Source organism: Populus alba, chromosome 5 (assembly GCF_005239225.2).
Source record: "Populus alba chromosome 5, ASM523922v2, whole genome shotgun sequence".
NCBI lineage: Eukaryota > Viridiplantae > Streptophyta > Magnoliopsida > Malpighiales > Salicaceae > Populus > Populus alba.
This window is the reverse complement of record NC_133288.1, coordinates 6,504,342-6,526,951: the sequence shown is the minus strand read 5'-3', so window position 1 is coordinate 6,526,951 and position 22,610 is coordinate 6,504,342. Positions and strand designations below refer to the sequence as shown.

The 22,610-nt window shown below is 33.1% G+C and overlaps 2 protein-coding genes across 3 annotated transcripts; one reads left to right on the top strand and one right to left on the bottom strand.

Moving 5' to 3' along the window:
- Positions 1–7,881: 7,881 nt before the first annotated feature.
- Positions 7,882–11,980, top strand: LOC118039038 (systemin receptor SR160). Its single transcript, XM_035045602.2, has one exon. The coding sequence runs from the start codon at positions 8,047–8,049 to the stop codon at positions 11,602–11,604; it is 3,558 nt and encodes a 1,185-aa protein (XP_034901493.1). The 5' UTR covers positions 7,882–8,046; the 3' UTR covers positions 11,605–11,980.
- Positions 11,981–17,613: 5,633 nt separating this feature from the next.
- LOC118039045 (probable WRKY transcription factor 13) lies at positions 17,614–22,298 on the bottom strand. 2 transcript variants are annotated; one of them, XM_035045623.2, is made up of 4 exons: positions 22,097–22,298; positions 21,589–21,983; positions 21,008–21,229; positions 17,614–18,060 (listed from the first exon to the last, which is right to left on the bottom strand). In XM_035045623.2, exons 2-4 carry the CDS (start codon positions 21,891–21,893, stop codon positions 17,889–17,891), a joined length of 699 nt encoding a protein of 232 aa, XP_034901514.1. In that variant the 5' UTR covers positions 21,894–21,983; positions 22,097–22,298; the 3' UTR covers positions 17,614–17,888. The 2 variants fall into 2 exon arrangements, with proteins under 2 accessions (XP_034901514.1, XP_034901506.1); XM_035045615.2 differs by having other exon boundaries at positions 21,589–21,967.
- Between the last annotated feature and the right edge of the window lie 312 nt (positions 22,299–22,610).

Below are 22,610 nucleotides of genomic sequence, written 5' to 3'. Positions count from 1 at the left end.
GAAAGAATTTTAGTCTTTTATTACTTTACAGTTCATTTAACAATGTGATAAATTTTTCTAAAGGTTGGTGGTGCATGCTATTTTTTTTAAAAAATAAAATTCACCTTCACTTAGGCTAAACCCAAAAAACCAAGGTAACAGTCACAAGCTCTTTTGGGCTCAGCCCAAGCAACATGGCCCTCGCTCATGCTATTTGGACTAGGCCCGCATAAAACGGTCCTCGTGTCATCTTTTTTTTTCCTTGTAATTCAACCCTAAAAGTATTTGGACCAACATTATAAAAAATTCTTGGCTGCTGGCACACACCTTTTCTCCTACTTTTTCAACAAATTATCTAATACGCACATACTTGTATATTTTTTGAGATACAAGAAGTTAAAATGTGGTTTTTTTTATGATTTTACTAAAAAGTTTTTCGTAAGTATAAACTTGTATGTAAGATTCTTATTATGTTTTTTAGCTAATAGTCAACAGTGCAAACACTCATCAATTTCAATGCAATTGAACACCATTTTTCTCGATCAATAATTATTCTTTATCAACGTATTATTGATAATCACCAATCTCTCCATAATGACAAACAATATAACCAATCATGGGCACCCATGTTTCCACTAATCAACCAATGTGTAATTCTTTAAGTTATGAGGTAAGCTAATAGGACCAAGATCTATAAATATCTTAGATCACCATATAAATAGAGAGGTTTTTGATATTGAACATTTTTAAATTCATTACGTATTTTATCTCAATTATATCACACATTATTTTTCTCATTTATCTATTAACTTAAGCATTAAAAATTATAAAGTCTGTAACAAAGCTCAATTCAAGTCCATACATCTTGATCCAGATAAAATGCATTATGTTACATTATTATAATTGTTATACTATTTAATTTATAAATATTTCAAAAGATATTGAATTCTTAGTATTCTGCCCATGATTATTTTATAAAGCCTACAATGAGTCCATTAAATCATGATTTAAAACCATGACATAAGTTTTTTATATTCAAATCATATCAATAGTTTTTTCAAGAAGAGATGACAACATATATATATATCAAATTAGTTTTATTTGTAAAAAATTTTAAAATCTAAACTTCTACATGAATACTGTTGAATCTTTTCATAGATATGGCTATAAAATACACAATATTTTCAACATATATTGTAAATGCATTCCATGAAAAAACAAATAGGGAGATTTTGGCACAAAAGAAAAGAAAATAAAAGAAAAGGCATGTATCGAGCGGTCACGCGCCGGAAAAGGAGAGGACAATAAAAGTAACCTGGGTTTGGTGTAGTTTTTTTTTAAGTGACACGAGGGGCAATAGCAGTCAGTCTCCGAGGCCCGTCCTTACCACTATGACGGGATAAAAAAAAAAAAACTCCAGCTGGATAGCATTTTGATGTCAGTCCTCCTTGTTACATTTCTTACAAGGAAAAATCAATATTAATGAAAATTGAAAACAACGGCTCTTGCATAAGAAGAAAAATGGTGTGCAGTGTCTCAACGTCACAAGGTTGTTTATTTAAAGGTTTCATTTTCAATCAATTCAGCCAATTTAAATCTTTTAATGATTTTTTATCATTTTATTAATTTAATTTTGTGTGTCAAGTAAAATTAGAAAGAATAATATATATATATATATATATATATATATATATATATTAAAAAAGAAGAATAAAAACATATAATTAGGGATAAAATTAGATAGATGATTGCGTTTGACAAGCCGTGACTAAGTAAAAGAAAGAGGAAAATTAAAAATAAATTTATAATCTTTTTAAAAAAAATGCTGGCATACTCCAACGCGAGGTAGATACCGCATATTTTTTGCAGTGTGGGCGACGTCTCCCAGTCATGGAAAGTAAGTCTTTGCCTTCTCATTTGGTTTCTTTTCATGTTATCTTCTTTTATTGGTGGCACATGACATCTAAAGATGACCGGTTTGTCTGTGATAATCCTTTTTTTTTTTTTCTCTTCATTTCTCTCTCCTACCCTAGAAAATCAACTCTGGTCCTTATTGATGTTGGTGTTTCAGATGCAGTCCTTTTAGTTTTTATTTTTATTTTTAGTCTTTGTCCTTTTTTTTTTATTAAAGTTTTATTTGTTTTCAATATAAATTTTCAATTCTAATTTGTACGTGTAATTTTTTCAATCCGGTACTTCTATTTTTTATTATTTATTTTTTTTCCTTTACTCTTTTGTCAAATAATTTTTTATTTTTAATTTTATTGATTTTTTTTCAATAAGAATAATACTAATTTCAATTTGGTCCCTTTTCTTTTGATTTCTTATTTTTTTTCTTTTTCCTTTTGTTAAACTTTTTATGGTATTTAATTTTATCCTTCGAATCAAGTTTATGTTTTTTTTTATTTCAATAATAATATAGTAGTAGTAGTAAATAATTCAAAATTATCATTCTAAATTCTAATTTAGAATGATGAATTCTAAGAAATTATAAATTATATTTTTAATAAATTAAAAATGAATATAAATTTGAATTTTATTCAAATAAAATGGAATAGAAAATCAAATATATATATATATATATATATAATGTATTATATAAATCTAAATGGATTAAGTCATTAGGTATAGTAGGAATATATTAGAGAGGCAATAGAAATATAATAAGTATGGTTTTGAAAATAATGTTTTGCGTCAATATTCACAAATAGAATCCAAGTAATGCATGTTAATATCAAGAGAGAGATAAAAATGAGGATATAGCCTTCAAATCAAGTTTATATTTTTTTTTATTTCAACAACAATAACAACAACATTGCTAATAATACTACTAATAGTGATAACAATAATAACAATAATGGTAGTGGTGGTTGTTATAATGATGATGATACTATAATTTATAGTAGTGGTGGTAATAATAATAATAATAATAATAATAATAGTTGTGATGGTAGTGATGACGATGATTGTAATAGTAATAGTAATAATACTAATAATAATAAGAAAAAAAGCAACTAAAAAAAATAGGTTTTTCCTGAAGCCACAAAGACAATCCATCATTCACTAGTTAGGTGATGTCTATAGCTTTCCAAAAAAAAAAAAAAGATTTGCCTTGGAGCCAGGGATGCTTTTGTATTTTCACACAGCTTATTAGTCAGTATAGATTTAGTTGGGGGTATTTTTATTTATTCAATATTTTTAAAAAATAAAATAACAAAAATACCCTCGATGATAAAAGAATCAACATAGTGAGGGCAAAGATATTTTGATGTTTTTATAAACGGTTAAAATACACGTGCGACCTTGAATCCAAGAAATGTAAGTAATTGAAGTCAGGGGTACCAAGGTCTTTTAGCATTTTTTTTTTTTGTTAATTATAGGTTTGATTGGGGGTGATAACAAAATTTAATATTTAGATAATATTTTTAAATTTAAAAAAACTGTTGCTGTGTTGGGGTTCCTATGTATTTTGGGCACCGCATGTATCAACTCTTGGTGGTCAAAAATAGGCTTTCGCCCTATAATTTTATTCCTCAATGTTTTCATCTTGCATTATGAGTAACGTGTGTTGTCAAAAAATAAGTAATGTTATCTTAACTTTAATTAGTTTTGTTATGACAGTTTTTTTATATTATTTTTTTAATTCCATTTAAATATCTAAATATTATTTTTTGTATAAAAAATGATTCATGAAGCGTAAACACTGAGTCTAGTATAGTACAAAATAGAAAAGGGAAAACATACCTCACCTCTTGAACTATTAGTCAAGGTGTCATTAGTCCTTAAATAAATAAAAATGCTCAATTAATCCCTTAACAAATTATTTAATATGATTTAGTCCATTTGTTAATTAAAATTAGTAATGAGCAGTTGTTGAGTAACACGTGACACGTGGCTCCACTTTAAAAAATTCCACATGTCAAATCATGGTATATATCGCGCGATATCTGTAAATACTAAATATTGATATTCTTAAATAATAAAATCTATAATAATCATATAATATTAAAACTTCTAAATAAATAAAAATCAATTCTAATTATTATCTTTCATTCTTCGTCAACAAAGTTTCATTTTATTAAATCCAGCTTTATTTATCCTTCGCTGTTTTTATTTCCCATTTCTTTATTTATCATAAAATCTCCCTAGTTGACCTTTAACTTTTAGATTTCACAATAAATCTTTCTTAGTCAAATCTCAATTGTAGGTTTTTCAATTTTAGATTTCACAATAAATCTTTCATAACTATTTTAATCCAATAATTTAAGCTGTTAGGTAAGGTTTCAAGATATGATTTATATTATTCTCTAACATCCTATCAAGTGAAAACCATTTGGACTTGAAAATTATACAGACCCAAACTACCTTGTATTTAATTTTTATTACATAAATGAGGATAATGATATTTAAACCTGTGACTAGTTGGTCGTCAAGGCTCTGATATCATGTCAAAGAACCAACTCAACCCAAAAACTTAAGCTGTTAAGTAAGAATACAAGATATGATTTATATTATTATATAACCCTCATTTCACTGTAATTGTGTGTTTAGTCTCAATTGCTAGCTTTCTCATCAAAACTCTCTAAGTAATTTCTTAATTTAAGAATTGATAACATAATTTTTTTTTAAAAAAATATTTTTCCAACATAGAGTGTTGACTTGGTCAGTTCAATTCCATCCAACACATCTTTTTATGCATCTTTACAGGTTCCATAAGCAAACACTATTTTCCATGTCAAGACACTCTTTATCACCACCAACGTTTATATCAATAGCACACGTAACACAATAACCAACAACCACCATTGTTAATCAATGGTAACACACCAATTTCTACACTAATGATATGTTCTTTTCCGTGAAGAAACTCCAAGATCTAGGTATAAATACACTTAGCCACCAACTAAAAAAAAGTAATTCCTAATAATAAAAGTTCAATATACAACCACACAAAACCAGAGTCAGGGCCAATCAAACCATGTCATTCTAGGATATAAAAGCCATCATCAATACATTGAAAGCCAACTAGAGATACATCTTTGAAAGTCATGCTGAAACCAGATCAGACCATATAATTTCTAGGCCAACACACACAAAAATGCACTTTTTAACTTTCATCTTGTTTTTTTTTTTCCTGTATATTTTTTCCCCTATTCATACATCTACTAACTTAGACATTGGAGTGTTTCATGTTCCCACATGAGATTGGTTTTTTAGGAACATATCGGAAACAAAGGTTCAAGCACATAAATCCACCAACCTAGCTATGTTTAATTTTTGTATGAAGTTTTTTCACATTTTCATAAAATATATGTCAATTTTTTGTTGATGATATAATATTTTACTCATTTAAATTAACTAGTCTTATAATTATTGATAATAAATTTAATCTTATGAAATTATAATTATTGAGTCACCAATTAGATGTTAACAATTGTCAAAAGTTGGCTATAGCAATACGTACCACAATGACTTCTCAATTTTGGATTAATGTGAAAAGTTATCTGTCTGTTAATTGTTATCTGAACAAATCTTGGATCTCTATCATATTTTTTTCTTATGAAATACAAGAAAAATAATAATTTAAATTAACTTACAAATACAATTTATGATTTAAAATACGATAAAAAGAGTGAAAATAGATTAGATTTGACCATCTTCCAATCTTCACACCTTTTCTGATTTTATCCATTATTATTAACATTTCTTTCTTAAATGGTTTCGTAACTTATTAATACCTAGCAAAATGTATCAATTAAATTTTATGAAATTATAATTGTTAAGTAAAATACTATAGCTATAAAAAACTATATAACATACATAATGTATCAATTATTTTATACTAAATTAAAGTGATTTGTGATAATATATTTAATTTAAAATTTTTTATTTTTCAAGGAAACAAGATCTCAATGATGGTAACTTTGATGGAGTGACATATAGTGTTGTGATAATGTATGAAATATATAATGGAATGATATTATGAATTAATTATTGCTTGTAAAATATTGTACTTTAACTTGATGAAATGAGAATATTTTTTTAATAAATACACCAGGTTTATAAATCATCTATAAAATATTTTATGCTTATAAATTTTTTTTTATAAATTATTGTATACAAAACAATCGCCCTTTAACGTTTGAATTTAGCCTATGTGACCTTGTAATGTTATCTTTACGGTGACAGGACCTCAATAATGTCTTTGATAACATAGATAAAGTTATTAAAAGAAAAAAAAAAACTTTTCTCAAGAAAAGGTAGTTCTTTTCACAATTTTTCTCGAAATTCTATAATCAAGTTATCACTAATTTGGTAACTTCAAGTAGTCTCCCAGAAGGCGTTCCTACGTACGAATTTTCTAAGCTACACCAATAAGTCATGCTCTTGGGATAGGAAAAACGAGACATATATATATATATATATAGCGGCAAGTGGCAACTGCAAACTTTTCCATGGAGCTAAAGCTGCAAACCACAACTCTGAATATAGAAAGCTGGATCAATGGCAGTTCAAAATCAATACTAAAAATACTATCAAATCCAGGAACAGGTTCTTCATCAAAAGGTCCAGCCATTTATGGTGTTTGTCACTATTGTGTCAAGCTCGCAAGAATATTGACATTTAAGGCTCTAACCCTAAGAAAAACATTACATGCATGGGCGTATATGTATAAATGCCTACGCACTCCATGATTTCATTTAGGTCATTGAAGTGATTTTCCCTTAGCTTTTTTTTGTAGGGAAAAGCAGGAAATTTTATAACCACACGTGTAATGAGATGTAGATGCATTCAAAGTAATATTATTGTGGTAGGACCCGAACCCTAAAGATAGAGAGTGCTCATAATAAAGCATGATGATATATAATAATTTTGCCATCAAGCTTTTATATCCTAATTAATGCAGAAATAACAAGGAACCTCAGCGCATGCACAGATTAAGAGGCGAAGGGAGTAGCTAGCTTGGAGACATCGGGGCTCGCACCTCGCATGGGGGCTCCCTCCCTCCCTCCTTCCTTTACTATATACTACTATTCAACTTTTACCCTTTAACTTTCCCAACGTAACAAGAGGAGAGTGTTCTTGCTTAACAGGAGACTGAGCTCTCTATATAAATGCCAAAATCACTTCCACCTCTGAATCCTCGTGAGCAGAGAGTGCTTGTAATAATAAATTAAGGAGATGGAATCTTCCCGCCATTGATGGTTCCATCGTTGATCACACGTTCACTGGAAAAATATAATAAAATAAAAAGCTAGAGAGACAAAGAGACGGTGCTCGAGAGAGAGAAGCAGTTTTTTTCTTGCAGAACTTCGAGTTGCTGTCCATTTTCATCATTCTGTTTTTTAAAATATATTTAATTTAAATTAATGTATTTTAAAATATGATTTTGATAGATTAATTCTATAGATTAAAAAAATTATACGAGAAATACTCTGCACCATGTTAAGAAAGTTGCATATGAAAAATTAACACAATATACCTTTATAAAGAAGTAAATTCCTTATAATAAAATATTTTTTGTATGAATGTATTGATTTGAATAAAAAACATATTTAATTTCTATATTAATAAAATTTAGTCTTTATCGACCAAAAGAAAAAAAATATATAACCACCTAGCTCGTCTTTTCTCCCTCCCTCTCTCTATTTTTTTATTCTAAATAAAAAATCTTGGGCGCATTAAACAATTATTCATGAAACCAAAAGGTTACACGGCCATTAGAGAGACAGAGATTATTTAAGTAGATGGATAAATGGGGTTTGGTTAGAGACACAAAACAAGGTTAAGGAAATGGGGTTCCAGAGAGAGAGAGAGAGAGAGAGTAGGCAGTGAGGCACATGGCATGTGAGCAACAGCTGTGTCCACTCCCCACTTGATAAATACCCTTCTTACAGTCTTTTGAGTCTCCCCCCCCCCCCCCCAAGCTTCCTTCAGATAAATCCAAACTCTCTCTAAAAAAGAAACTAGAAAACCAGAGCTTGAACCTCTCTACCTCTAATGGCCGCTCTCCAACGCTAAAGACTCCACCTCTCTTTCTCTCTCTTTCAAATCCTATCAAGAACAATGGAAGTCCACTTCTTTGTGTCGCTTCTCTCTCTTATTCTCCTCTCATTACCACCTTTTTTTACCTCAGCAAACAAAGACACCCAAAACCTTATCAACTTCAAGACAACTCTCTCCAACCCATCTCTCCTACAAAACTGGCTTCCTAACCAAAACCCATGTATCTTCACTGGAGTTAAATGCCAAGACACCACTAACAGAGTCTCCTCTATAGACCTCACTAACATTTCTTTAACTTGTGATTTTCATCCTGTGGCCGCATTCCTTTTGACTCTTGAAAACTTAGAGAGCCTTTCTTTGAAATCAGCGAACGTTTCTGGCACTATTTCTTTCCCTTTTGGATCTAAGTGCAGCTCAGTTTTGAGCAACTTAGATCTATCTCAGAATAGTCTCTCCGGTTCTGTCTCTGATATAGCCGCTTTACGCTCTTGTCCAGCCTTGAAATCCTTGAACCTTTCTGGCAATTCCATTGAGTTTTCAGTGCCTAAAGAGAAATCAAGTGGGCTAGGAGGTCTCAGCTTTACGTTTATTGATCTTTCTTTCAATAAGATTGTAGGCTCAAACGTGGTGCCTTTCATTTTATCTGGAGGCTGCAATGACTTGAAGTACTTGGGTTTGAAGGGAAATAAAGTGAGTGGAGATGTTGATTTTTCAAGTTGCAAGAATCTGCAGTATCTTGATGTCTCTTCAAACAATTTCTCTGTGACTGTTCCTTCATTTGGAGACTGCTTAGCTTTGGAGCACCTTGATATCTCTTCCAATAAGTTTTATGGTGATCTTGGTCGTGCAATTGGTGGTTGTGCTAAGCTCAACTTCTTGAATGTTTCAAGCAACAAGTTTTCAGGTCCAATTCCAGTGTTTCCAACTGGGAATTTGCAGTCTCTTTCACTTGGCGGCAACCATTTTGAGGGGGAGATTCCTCTGCATCTCATGGATGCTTGCCCAGGTCTTGTTATGCTTGATCTTTCTTCAAATAATCTCTCTGGTTCTGTACCTAGTAGTTTTGGTTCCTGCACTTCATTGGAAAGTTTTGATATCTCTACCAACAACTTCACTGGTGAATTGCCTTTGGATACTTTCTTGAAAATGACTAGTCTGAAGAGGCTTGATTTGGCTTATAATGCTTTTATGGGTGGCTTGCCTGATTCTTTCTCACAGCATGCTAGTTTGGAGTCTTTAGATCTGAGTTCTAATAGTTTATCTGGGCCAATCCCTGCTGGCTTGTGTCAAGGTCCAAGTAACAACTTCAAAGAGTTGTATCTTCAAAACAATAGGTTTACCGGGTCTATTCCTGCCACCCTCAGTAACTGCTCTCAACTTACAGCACTCCACTTGAGCTATAACTACCTCACTGGAACCATCCCTTCGAGCTTGGGAACGCTGAATAAGCTTCGCGATTTGAACCTTTGGTTCAACCAGCTCCATGGAGAAATCCCACTTGAGTTAATGAACATAAAAGCACTGGAGACTCTGATTCTAGACTTCAATGAGTTGACAGGAGTGATACCTTCAAGTATAAGCAACTGCACCAACCTTAACTGGATCTCATTGTCTAACAATCGATTAAGTGGTGAGATTCCAGCCTCAATTGGCCAGCTTTGGAGCCTTGCAATTCTCAAACTGAGCAACAATTCGTTCCATGGCAGAATCCCGCCAGAGCTTGGAGACAGTCGTAGCTTGATTTGGTTGGATCTTAATACCAATTTTTTGAACGGAACAATCCCACCTGAGCTGTTCAAACAGTCTGGCAGTATTGCTGTGAATTTTATCAGAGGAAAGAGGTATGTGTATCTGAAGAATGAAAAAAGTGAACAGTGTCACGGGGAGGGAGATTTGCTTGAATTTGCCGGAATAAGATCGGAACAACTGGCTAGAATCTCCAGCAGGCACCCCTGCAACTTTACCAGAGTATATGGAGATTACACCCAACCCACATTCAATGATAATGGGTCAATGAACTTCCTTGATCTTTCTTACAATATGTTATCTGGCAGTATTCCAGCAGCGATTGGGAGTATGTCGTACCTCTATATCTTGAACTTGGGCCATAATAATCTCTCCGGAAACATCCCACAAGAGATTGGAAAGTTGACTGGTCTTGACATTCTCGACCTCTCCAACAATAGGCTCGAAGGGATGATTCCCCAGTCAATGACTGTCCTTTCATTGCTTTCAGAGATTGATATGTCCAACAATCACCTCACCGGAATGATTCCTGAAGGGGGCCAGTTTCAAACATTTTCAAATCACAGTTTCCTCAACAATTCAGGCCTCTGTGGGATACCTCTTCCTCCATGTGGGTCGGGCGCAGCATCAAGCTCGAGTTCTGGGCATCACAAGTCTCATAGGAGACAGGCATCCCTGGCTGAGAGTGTGGCAATGGGATTGTTGTTCTCACTTTTCTGCTTCTTTGGTTTGATTATTGTTGCTCTGGAAATGAAGAAGCGGAAGAAAAAGAAAGATGCAGCCCTTGATATCTATATAGACAGCCGCTCACACTCTGGCACCACAAATACTGCCTGGAAGCTGACTGCTCGTGAAGCATTAAGCATCAGTCTCGCCACATTTGATTCGAAGCACCTGCGGAAGCTCACTTATGCAGATCTTCTTGAAGCAACGAATGGCTTCCACAATGAAAGCCTCATAGGTTCTGGAGGTTTCGGTGACGTATACAAGGCAGAACTGAAAGATGGGAGCGTTGTAGCCATCAAGAAATTGATACATATCAGTGGACAAGGTGATAGAGAATTCACTGCTGAAATGGAGACCATTGGCAAAATCAAGCACGATAACCTTGTTCCACTCCTTGGTTACTGCAAGGTCAGAGAAGAGCGACTCTTGGTGTACGAGTACATGAAATATGGCAGTTTAGAAGACGTTCTACACAACCAAAAGAAAACAGGGATCAAACTGAACTGGGCTGCAAGAAGGAAGATTGCCATTGGTGCCGCCAAAGGATTAACTTTTCTTCACCATAATTGCATCCCACTGATCATTCACAGGGACATGAAATCCAGCAATGTCTTGCTTGATGCGAACCTGGAGGCCAGAGTCTCCGATTTCGGAATGGCAAGGCTTATGAGTACAATGGATACTCATTTGAGTGTTAGCACACTAGCAGGCACGCCTGGTTATGTTCCTCCCGAATACTACCAGAGCTTTAGGTGTTCCATCAAAGGGGATGTTTACAGTTATGGTGTAGTCTTGCTTGAGTTGCTGACAGGAAAAAGGCCAACAGATTCATCTGATTTTGGTGACAATAATCTTGTTGGGTGGGTGAAGCAGCATGCCAAATTGAGAATAAGCGATGTCTTCGATCCGGTGCTTTTAAAAGAGGATCCGAGCCTTGAGATGGAGCTCCTAGAACATTTAAAGATAGCTTGTGCTTGTTTAGATGATCGATCAGGTAAAAGACCCACAATGATTCAAGTAATGACGATGTTTAAAGAAATCCAAGCAGGGTCAGGCCTTCACTCACAATCCACAATCGCCACTGAAGATGGGGGTTTTGGTGCAGATGAAATGGTCGTAGAGATGAGCATAAGAGAAGGCCCATAGCTAATTAAGCAAGCAGTAGGTAAACAAGTTCTGTCGATTTTCCAGTGAATTCAAAACACAGGAAAGCAGAAAGAAGGTGGTGGTGATCACTGAAACGATTCATTCAGCTCCAACGAAATTTTCCTTCTTCTTCAACACTTGAAATGGCATAAAACTGCCTGCCTTCTTGATCAGCTTCTACAATTTGATGTATGTATCATGTCTTGTATCCCTCCCAGCAAACTCTTCGTTATTTTATACATAAAAAAGGTTGTTTAACTTGTGAAAAATATGTAAATATACAGTACTCTCGTCTGTTGTTACGTTGCTTTGGTTTTTTGTTAAATCTTCTGCTACAAACCAGCCTCGAAATATAGAGCCCGCTGGGCTGGTTATCTGTGACCTCGCCATTAGTGATCTAGTACAGGGTTGGATCTCTTCCCCCTTTCTTCATGCTCCTCCATCTGTTCTCATTCTCCTTTTCTTAAATTTCAGTTGCATGGCCGCATTCCCATAATTTCTTTCTCTATTCCGGCGACGTGAGGTATTTTTGAACACGTTTTCTCGCACCAGGACTAATGAAATGACGAGAAAACAATTTTCTCATCTTCTCTTAATTTTCTTACTTCATGTCTTAGGATTCATACCCTAAGTGTGCCCGCTAAGTTCATTCTAAAAGGGGGGGGGAGCATGATCCCTTAGCCTTCTACAATAGAATTTTCTTTATTTTTTTTGAAGTTAAAAACCAAACCAAGCAAAGGGGCAGCGGCAGGGCCACCCATTAGTAGATTTGAATGCCAGAAATCATTGCATTTTGAAAAATATATATATAAAAATAAAAAAAAAAGACTATTTCCACTGACACTTTCTCTTACAATTTGAAAAATCTCCTATTATTGTGTTGTGATTCACATCATCAAGGCTGGACGAGGACCGTTCAATTCATGATCAATATGTCGATCCCATGATTGTAAACCGTACACTCATGATAAAGCTTGGCATAAATGATGCCATAAGTGTAAAGGTTGATTGGTACTAGTAAATTCACGATTTGGCCTTCCTTGGAAAATAATGTAATCAATTACATTTGTCTCTTTTTCATGGATAATGTGCATGGCACGTGCTCTGTACCAGGCAATTATAATTTCCTTTATGTAGCTTGGAAAGTGTGTACTTCTTTTTGGAGCATGTATATATATATAAATAATAAAAAGACTACTCTTGCGGTGCCCGTGATGGGTATTTTCCAAGTTCAAGGCTCGCATTTTGACCGGCAGCAAGTTATCATATTACATGTGATATATATATAGTAAGTATTAACCTTTTTCTCCACGCTACAATTTCCATAAAAAAAACATTAGCATTGTTATTTTTGTCTGTATACGATGATGAAATATTTGACATGAAAATAAAAACTATGTTTAGTATATCAAACTAAATTAATCAATTATCATATATGGTAATAAATAAATTAAAAAAAATTAATATAACTTGTTCAATCTAACAGGTACATGGTCACCTAGTTCAAATGATGATCTCGTTAAAAACAATTTATACAATTATTGCTCTAAACTTTGATTAACTCTAGTTTAAATATGAAATAACAAATTGTCAAATAATTAAATCAAGAAAAAATTAAAAAAATAAAATGAAAATATGAAAATATACTGTATTGATTTAATTAACATGTAATATTTACAATTCAGATAAAATAACAAAATAACCACATATACTAAAAAGAAAATGGAAGGAGACACCACATGCTTTGTCCAAAGTACACAAATAAATAACCAACATTAAAAGATATAAATATATCTCTTTATTAAAAGCTTTGATTGTTTTGACTTTTAGGAATTTACCAATGAGAAAAAAATCAATAATCTAGCATGTATTTTTTTTTTCCCACTATTTATATAAAACAAAAGAACTCTAATAGCCTTCTAAGCAAGGCCATTTATTATTCGAATGAGGGACAAATTAATAATTTCATAGATGTAGTCCGATATAAAATGTCTCCAGATCTGCATCTGCAGTAAAATCATATACACAAGTCAACCTGCTCATTAATTTCTTAAGCTCGGATCCCAAGATAGAGAATCGAATTTTGATTCTATTTTTCTGTTTTTTTTTTTTTTTTTTTTTTTTATCTTGCCATCTAATGAGTTGATTTTGCATGAGCTTTACGTGCACTGAGAACTAAGATAATCCAGCTAGCTACAAGCTGTTAAGATATTAATTATATTAACCGATTTAGTATAGGAAACGTTCTCTCCTTGTCTTGTTCTGTTAGTACACAAGCCATGAACACTTCAACTTGTAATAAAGTTCACTTGACCTCATTAATATACTAATTAATTAATCTGTCATTAGATCAAAATATATTAATTAGCTATTAATTAGTGGATGTTGCCACGAAAGGACGTGCGGTACATCACCCTAGGATTCTTATTCCTTTCACCTTCGAATATAACTAGTTTCTATGTATGCACTTAATGTAAAAATAAACTATCCAGGTAATAGATTCCATATCATTTTTGTTAAGTATGAAAATACAGCTGTTTCGAGTCAAGAATTTCTTTTTTTCTTGGCATATCTTTTGTTTATCTTAACAAACGAACAAGAAGTTTATATTTTATTATTGTTATTATTGTTTCTCTTACAATAAAAATATTTTATGATTGCTATATAAAATTAATAAAAAATATCAAAATAGTATGTCCAAAATTTATAAGTGATTGAAAGTTAGAAAACCATAAATATGATAAAATAATGTTCAAAATCTATTCAAAGAATTTAAGAGTAAAAAATGATTTGAATCAAATTTCTATAAATAATTTATTTTTAGTATTATTATTATTATTTTCATATTATATATATAATAATTGAAAAAAATTATTAAAATTCAAACAAAAATTATAATAGTATTTAAGAATTATGTTAAAACTAAAAAGTAAATGGAACTGATAAAAACATTTTCGAAAGGGAAAAAAAAAACCAAAGAAATTTTTTTTTTAAAAAAAGAATAAAAATACAACAAAGGGCCAAGCCCAACACATACTTCCAGTATAATTGAATGATAGAGAATTGATTTCAAATAATTTGAACAATATTAAGCTGCTATCCGCCCGGTTTCAGATCCTTTGGAAGTTACAAAGCTCATGGGGATTACAGGAATTTTCCCTTCTAAAATTGCTATAAATTAGATTCCCATGAAATGAGATGTTGGGTTTATAAAGGGCTTAATTATAAGAGTTGGGTTTCGTGTTGGGCTTTGATAAGCCCATTCAATTAATTTTAATTGGGCTATAGTAGGTTAAGTGTTTAATTACGCCTTTATGGGTTATTATATAGTTAACACACATTTATGGCCCATCATATAGTTTTTAACTAGTGTGCTAGCTGGACTCATATATGAAGAGTATGCCGGTCTAATTTTTACTTTTATGTAAATAAAGGGGATTAATTATAAAAATGTTAGATCAGCGCCATTTGAGAAGTATTTTTTATGATAATTTCTGCATTTTCCTTCACTTATCCCAAAAATCAACCTTTTATAAATAAACCCACCCTCCTTTTGATGTAATTAAACTATTACTTGTTTTTTAAGGTATTGTTTCGAAAAAATTAGTAGTTGAATAAGACCTGTTTTTTTTTAACAATACTGGATTTGCAGGCAAGAGAACGAGAAAAGAGGTTGTGGCTAGGGTTGGAGAGAAAGTGCTCTTTTTTTTCTTTTCTTTTTAAAGATTTGCAACGTAGCGCTCGCCAGAAAACTAGCAATGTTAAAAAGGTGGCAAAAATTCAGCCATGCACTCACCGTTTTTTCAAAACATCGGATGTACAACTTAATTAAGAATATGAGATTATTATTTTTTTTAATAATATTAAGATTTTTCTGTAGTTTATAAATTTAATATTTGTTTTTTTCATTGTATATTACACATAGTTTTGAAACCCGGCCTGCCTGGCGGGTCGACTTAGAATCCGGGACAACCGGGCCGGATTGAAGAAAAAATAAAAAAAGAAAAACCCGGCGTGACCCATTAGTTGACCTGGTAAAACCCGGTCAAAAAATTTAGTTGCAACCTTGACTTTATTGTTTTTTTTTAATGTTAATTTATTTTAAAAAAACAATAACTCGAACGACCAATAATCCAGTTAAAATTTAAAACCTAAGTTTTGAATCGAGTAATAGACTGAGTTTGAAAACTATGAAATTATGTTTAAGAGCTCGTACCTACTTGATATGTTTCTTTAATTATCTATAGGAAGAAATTCATTTCAAGCAAACGGGGATTCAAATTTCAGCTCAAGATTGCAGGACAATCCAAGACAAAGAGATAAGCTAGCTCAAGTGCAAAATACTTAAGCCCAAGCCCATATCCTGAATTAAGAGAGACATCGTCGCCTACCTTCACATATGTGCACTTAAAAGACTTTTTTTTCTCCGTATCTTATTTACGATGCGTGGTTAGTCGGCCTTTGGGCCGAGAAGGACTCAGTTTTACTATCTTCAGCCTTCTTTTGTGCACTGAAATTAAATCTCTCTTTAGTCGAGCTTTAGTAAAATACTATGTTATCGGTCCATATGCATTAGATAAAATTTTTTTTTTGATGAAATGTCAAATAAATTAAAGGACAATCAAAACCTAATATTAAAAAAACCAATCCAAATATATGAGTCTAAAAATAAGTTGGATGATTAATAATGTTTCTAGTAAACTCACAATCAAAATTGTATGATTATGATGATTCTATAAAAAAACAAATTAGAATAAATTAATCATAAAAAACCAAAACATATCATGAATATCAATTTAAAAAAAATTAAATACTTTTAAAAAATAATAATCCAAGATGGTATGTTGTTTATAAAAAATATTAAGACAACATATTATTCAGACTTGAATTTTATGACTTAATCTGTTAAATTTGTGATTTAGATTATGAAATTTATTAGGTTTAATAATTTTATTTTTTAAAACTATATTTTACTTAATATGATAATAAAAATTAACAAAAAATTAGATGATGAAATTAAAATGAAAAGAATTAAAGGAAATAAATAAAATTAAACGACATAAAAAAGCTAGGGGTGGGGGGTTCGGCCTAGGTGGCCCCGCATGTTTGGGCATTTAAAAATAAACGGGCTCCCTAGCCTAGACCTGCACGCATTGGTCTTATTCACTTATTTTCATTGAAAAAAATAAAAGTTTGGGGTGAATCTTATATTTTTTTATGTTTTACTTTTTAGACCTTTAATATTGTAATCTATAAGTTCAAGTCTAATGCCATTGAAATATGCTATAGAAGAGTTAAATTGAAAGGGAAAAAAATTAAAAAAAAAAATAAAATCGTTCACTGTTTATTTAAACAGTAAGACTTACCTCTTCTCTTTTAGTTCTCTGTTAATACATCCTCATCCATTTTTCTACATTCATAGTTGTTTTTTATAGTGTTAAACCTTACATGGTAACGCCGAGAAGAAACCTCTTACTGACCAGCTAGGTCTTCAGGTAAACTTTAAGAAGAACAGGAACTTAAAGAAGTGGTTTTACAATGATCCTTTTTATGTTTTGGTCTTGTTTAAAATTACTACTGGTCTGGAGAGACCAGAAGCAACTCTCATCGTCAATGTAGAAAAGGAGGAATCCAAACGCATATACACGTTTCAAACCGGCGATTAAGAAAGCAGTGGTTAGTTTCAATTGCAATTTGCGCATGATAATGAGTGTTAGCAAAGCACTCAAATTCTTACTAAAGAAAGCAGAAAAGGTAACTAATAATTATAGGTAATTGGGGCAGCCCAATCATATCAATCTCAACTCTCCTGTATACACCTGCTTCGCCCCCTTTGTGTATTTATGCAGCCCCAATCATTCATCAATGGATGCTACAGGACAACCCTACATGCTTATTGTATACAATCATCATCTTTTTCCTTGGAAGTCGGACATCATGTCCGATGAGATGCAATGGTGGCCAGACGATGCTTGGTTTAATGGTGTTAGCTTCTGTTGGCTAAGAAAATTAATCAAGCAATTCATGGAGAATTACATTATTTATGTACCCAAAATCCAAATCAATACAAAAGAAGCTGAAAGCTCTACAATTTTAATTCAGATTTACAGAGAAAAAACAACTATTAAGTTCTTATTCATTAATTAGATAAAGGATGTAGGGGGCCTAAGAAACTCGGCCAGCACCCGCATCTCTCTCTTATTTCTCCATGTCATTGACACCATCAAAGAAGAGCTCATGCAAAAACATTTGCAGAGGCTAAATTGAGATGACTTGTTAACATACTAAAAGAAGAAGTTGTTAAACTGAGATGGAGTTTGTGACTCTTCAAGATCATGGGACGGGGAATGAGCATGTCTGCCTTCATAGGTTGTGATGACCATCCTTGGATCCTCAGCTAATCTCTCCACACGTTTCTTTACGCGACAATTGTCTTGCGTACAGCGATAGTAGCTCCTGGGTTCAAAAAACCGAAGAAATTTCTCACCGGTTTGAATGCAATTAATTTAACTGTGCAAGTCAACCCAGAATGCTTTAACCCGAGCAACACTTATGGTATCATGTAGGCATGATTTTCCAAGCATATAATATCAACACTTTCTACACATCCCGACTAAGAAAGAAAGTGGGATTGACGTGACTAGTTACTGCCTGTGCTTGGTTTGAATTTGAAAGACATGCTCCAAAATATAATTATAGCACTTGCATGTGACACTTTCTTCCAAATTGGGAGTATCCCTTGGGGTATATAATGTACGGAGACGATACAACAATACACCTCCTTTATCAGGGAAAGGTGCAGAAAATTGCTTGAAAATGGAAGAATCTAAGGGCATGCATGTACACATTACCAGCAGCTCTATACGTACACGCACCAAGATCATAATGATCAAGATAACTTTAGAGCATGGAAAGTTGGTGAGAATTCAATGATGGCACATGGCAGCCAAAAACTTAAAGATTAGGGAGGAGAGTTCAAGATATATAAGCAGGATATATTAAGCATGTTATAGAGGGGGGGAAAGTCGTCAGCTTCTAGAAGTAGGAATGCGACAGTACTGTAACAGCAGAAATAACACTAGCTAGATGCATACACAATCTAAAAATCAAGCAATATTTCCACCAGAACTCTTATGTTGAAGCAGTGCATTTAGGAAAGCAAGGTTTTGGGTATGCCAAAATGTTTGTTTATGCTCTAGATCGTAGCATGCTCTTGAATTGATTGTTCTTGAGAGGATGAGATCAAACTAAGCCATTATTGAAGGCTCTAGTCAGCATAAAGGATTTGAACATCCAAAATATTGTGAAAAAGAGAATTAAGGCTGTTAATAGAGCGAACATGATTTCAAACCTAATCTACTGATCTTAAATTTTCAAATTTAAAATCTTGGGTGCTACTTTTTTCAGGCAAGCCTTCTACTTTGCACAAGGAAAAGAGTTCCATATATTTTTGTTTTCCTCGTATATTCTATATTTGGATCTATTCTAACCAAATAAACAAAATCAATCATGTAATCATAAGATTTTTCCTTTTTTTAACTTCGTTTGTAAATGGGTTTATTTTCCATATAAACATATTTATTATAGTTCAAGAATATTTTTTTATTAAATGCAACGTCTAATAGGAATTATTCCTGTATAAAAAAGCCTCAGACCTAAAGTTAGTAGTCAAAGTCGTATGCACATCATCAAAAATTGAACTTTTGACATTAGTGTAATTGATGAGCACAATCTAACACTTTTGTAAAATGAAATGAGAAAATTTAAAATTCATATACTCAATTGATAAATAGGCAATTATTCCATCTATAATGTATAAAGATGTGAGAATAAAAGGTGTTTAGAGCAAGACAAAAACTAAAGTAGCATGAATTCCTACTATTTCACAAGTACATACAAAATCAGAATCACTCATATACAATAAAAAGATAAATTTCTTCTTAAGCAAAAGATTATGACAAACAAAACATTTAATTAAAGGTTGGTTTTACAATGAGTTTCACCTCTTTCAAAGTATGAAAAAGATTTTTTTTTTGGGCCGGGTGCACCCTAAAAATATATTTACATTAAGCACTCGTTTGGTATTAAAATAATAATTATTTTTAAAAATATTTTACTTATACATTGAAATATTTTTTTTATTTTTAATACCAACACATTAAAATTTTATAACTTAACCCAAGTCAGTGATGCATAGGACATTCACTGTTATGGAGCAAAAACTTCTTTGGAAATGAGAACTGCCTTTTGACTTCATCGGCATAAATTCATTCCGATGTGATCTCAAGAAAAGAAATCACATCCATTGCACAAAACAAACGAGAAAAATGTTCGTGCATGATTATGCAGGATTCAAAAATTCAAAACTGAAATCATTGCCGTAGAATTTTCTTCTGCGTTGTAAGAAATTTTGATAAGTGGTCATGACTAGAGAAAAGCAAGATTCAACTGCTTAAAAGCACTAAATATGCACGGCTAAACGTGCTCTTCTAGAAGTGTTGGTGTGAAATTGTCTTCTGTACTCTCTCTCACCTCCCCGTTGCAGTGTTTCCCCTGTCATAAAGCAGTTCCGACGAGAGGGGACAAAGAGATTGCAATAAACTAGAGTTTTTTTCACCTAAAGAAGCCTGACTATCTGCATGTGGGCTGTGAACTGAATGCGCATATGCCAACATGCGTCTGTGTGAATGAATGCATGAACTCAACTAAACAAATGTCCTAGTTCGAACAAAAAATAGTACTGACAGAAACCAGTGATAATTAAGGAAATATATGAACACACACACAATATATGAGACTAGTGAGAAGGAATGATGATTTATGTATTGCAGCAGTAAACTATCTTTCTCATTTGAAACTCTGCATTCAGATCCATACATTTTCATATGGTAACTGATGACGGATTTCTTCATACTTTTTCTATATTCCTTTACAGTATTTAGGATGAAACAATAACACAACGTGATCGGAACGTTCAGTGCAAGATTCGTCTATTATGGTATATCCTCAAACTTTAAGAATTTCTGCTGATCAAGTTAGATCTTCTACTTTCCTTAGCATACACCATTATAATTGATCAGTTGTTGCACATTTTTTAATACTTCATTTTAGATTTCTGTCCTGAAAAGGTAATAATTACTTCTTTTTGGCCCCTTTCATCAATTGTTTTTATGGTCAATTAATGATGCATCAATATGATTGATATTCTCACATAATATTTATCCATAAACATCTCCTGCCAAGCCTGTAAAGCCTATTCACAATGATGATGAGAGAGAGGGGGGAGGGGGGGGGGGGACATAACACATGTGTATGTGGGATACAACTAAAGCAATAGGTAAAATACAAAGTGATATCAACTTTATTAGATGATAGCAATTGATCTCTAAATTGAATATCAAACCTGGGATGCTGTGTGTTCTTTACCACTTTCTGGCCGTACTTCCTCCATTTGTAACCATCATCCAGCACATCCACATCACTCAAGGTCTTGAAACAAAACCTAGGCTCCCTCACCTTCCTCCTTGCTTTTATCTTCTTCATCTTTATTGTTGATACCCCTAGATGATCTCCTCCAGAACCACTTCTTTTGCTGTTCAAGCACTCATTTACCTCTCCCCAAGCCCTGGAAACCATTTAAAACACAGACCCTAGTTCATTAGGGAAAGAGTACTGCCTGAATGAGTATATATACCTACTTTGGTTGGGTGAAATTAACAAAGTTCTATAGATTAAAGGACTACCTCATTACTATGCATGGCTTACAAAATCCCTTGTTCTTGTCATTTTAACAATATATAACTTTGCGATCTATGTACAAGTACTAAACAAGGATGTTAAATGATAATCCTAACCTCGATTATACTCATACAATTTATTTGCTTCTTTAACAGTTAAAGGAGAGGGAAGCCGGCCACAATACAAAACAAATCCACTCAGAAGGAGATTTGCATGATTTTCTTCTTAAAAGTGTGATCTTCTTACCAGAGATTTGCACCAGATCTTTGCAAGGAAAGAAGATGGGGTCCTCCGAAATCAGAAGCAATAGTGTCCTCTCTTTGCTTGTTAGTGGCAGATGAGAGTAGTAGGGTTTCAGTAAGATTGGTGGTAGAAGGTGCATCAGCCGCAAGTGAAGGAGGTATTATGAAGCCTTTGAGAGACTGGTGGCAACTAGCCGATTGAGGATAGGTCAAGTGTGGAGGAAAAGAAAAGAAGCCCATTTGTGTAGGCATCTCTTGATCTTCAAACAAGGGCTGCTGGTTTAGTGTAGCTTGGGAGGTAGCTGCCATCTCTCTCTCTCTCTCTATCGAAGATAGAACACCAGTAACTAATATTTGTACCTTCGGTTTTATATGAGAAAAACCTGGCAAGGAAGATCTCTAAATGATCACAAGCAAGCAGCCTATATTAAAACAAGCGAAAACAAGAGGGCTTCTCTCTCGAATCCCAGAAACAATATAAGAGAGAATTATAAAGATAAGAACCTGAGTACCTATAAATATATATGACCAGCCACTTTCCCTTTGAGCTCCCTTTTGCCTCTCTATCTCTCTGTATGTGCAAAAGAGCCTTTTAAATCTTTTAGCTCCTCTCGTTTGAACTTTTTATATAGTTGAGGAATGGGATACAGGAAGACAATATAAAAGGGGAAGAAGCCTGTGACTGCGATAAACATTTTAACAATAAAAAGTGCATAGACTTTTTACAAACTGAAGTTGGTTTTCACTTTTTAAGTGATTTTGTGCAACACATTTACTGTTTGCCCTAAAAAGCATTAGAAATTTTGTGTCCCTAACGAGTTAATGGAATTTCCCTGTTATCTCTACAAGATGGAGGTCAACAATAGACGACAAAGGGGTTAAATACTGCGTGCAAGAGGTGAATTACATGTGAATCCAGAGGAATTTGAGAAAGTGAAAAGAGGAGATGATACATGAATGATATATTATATTACTGTCTAGCTAGGGTTTCTTTGGTTAAATTGTTTTTACTAGGGTTTCTTTCTT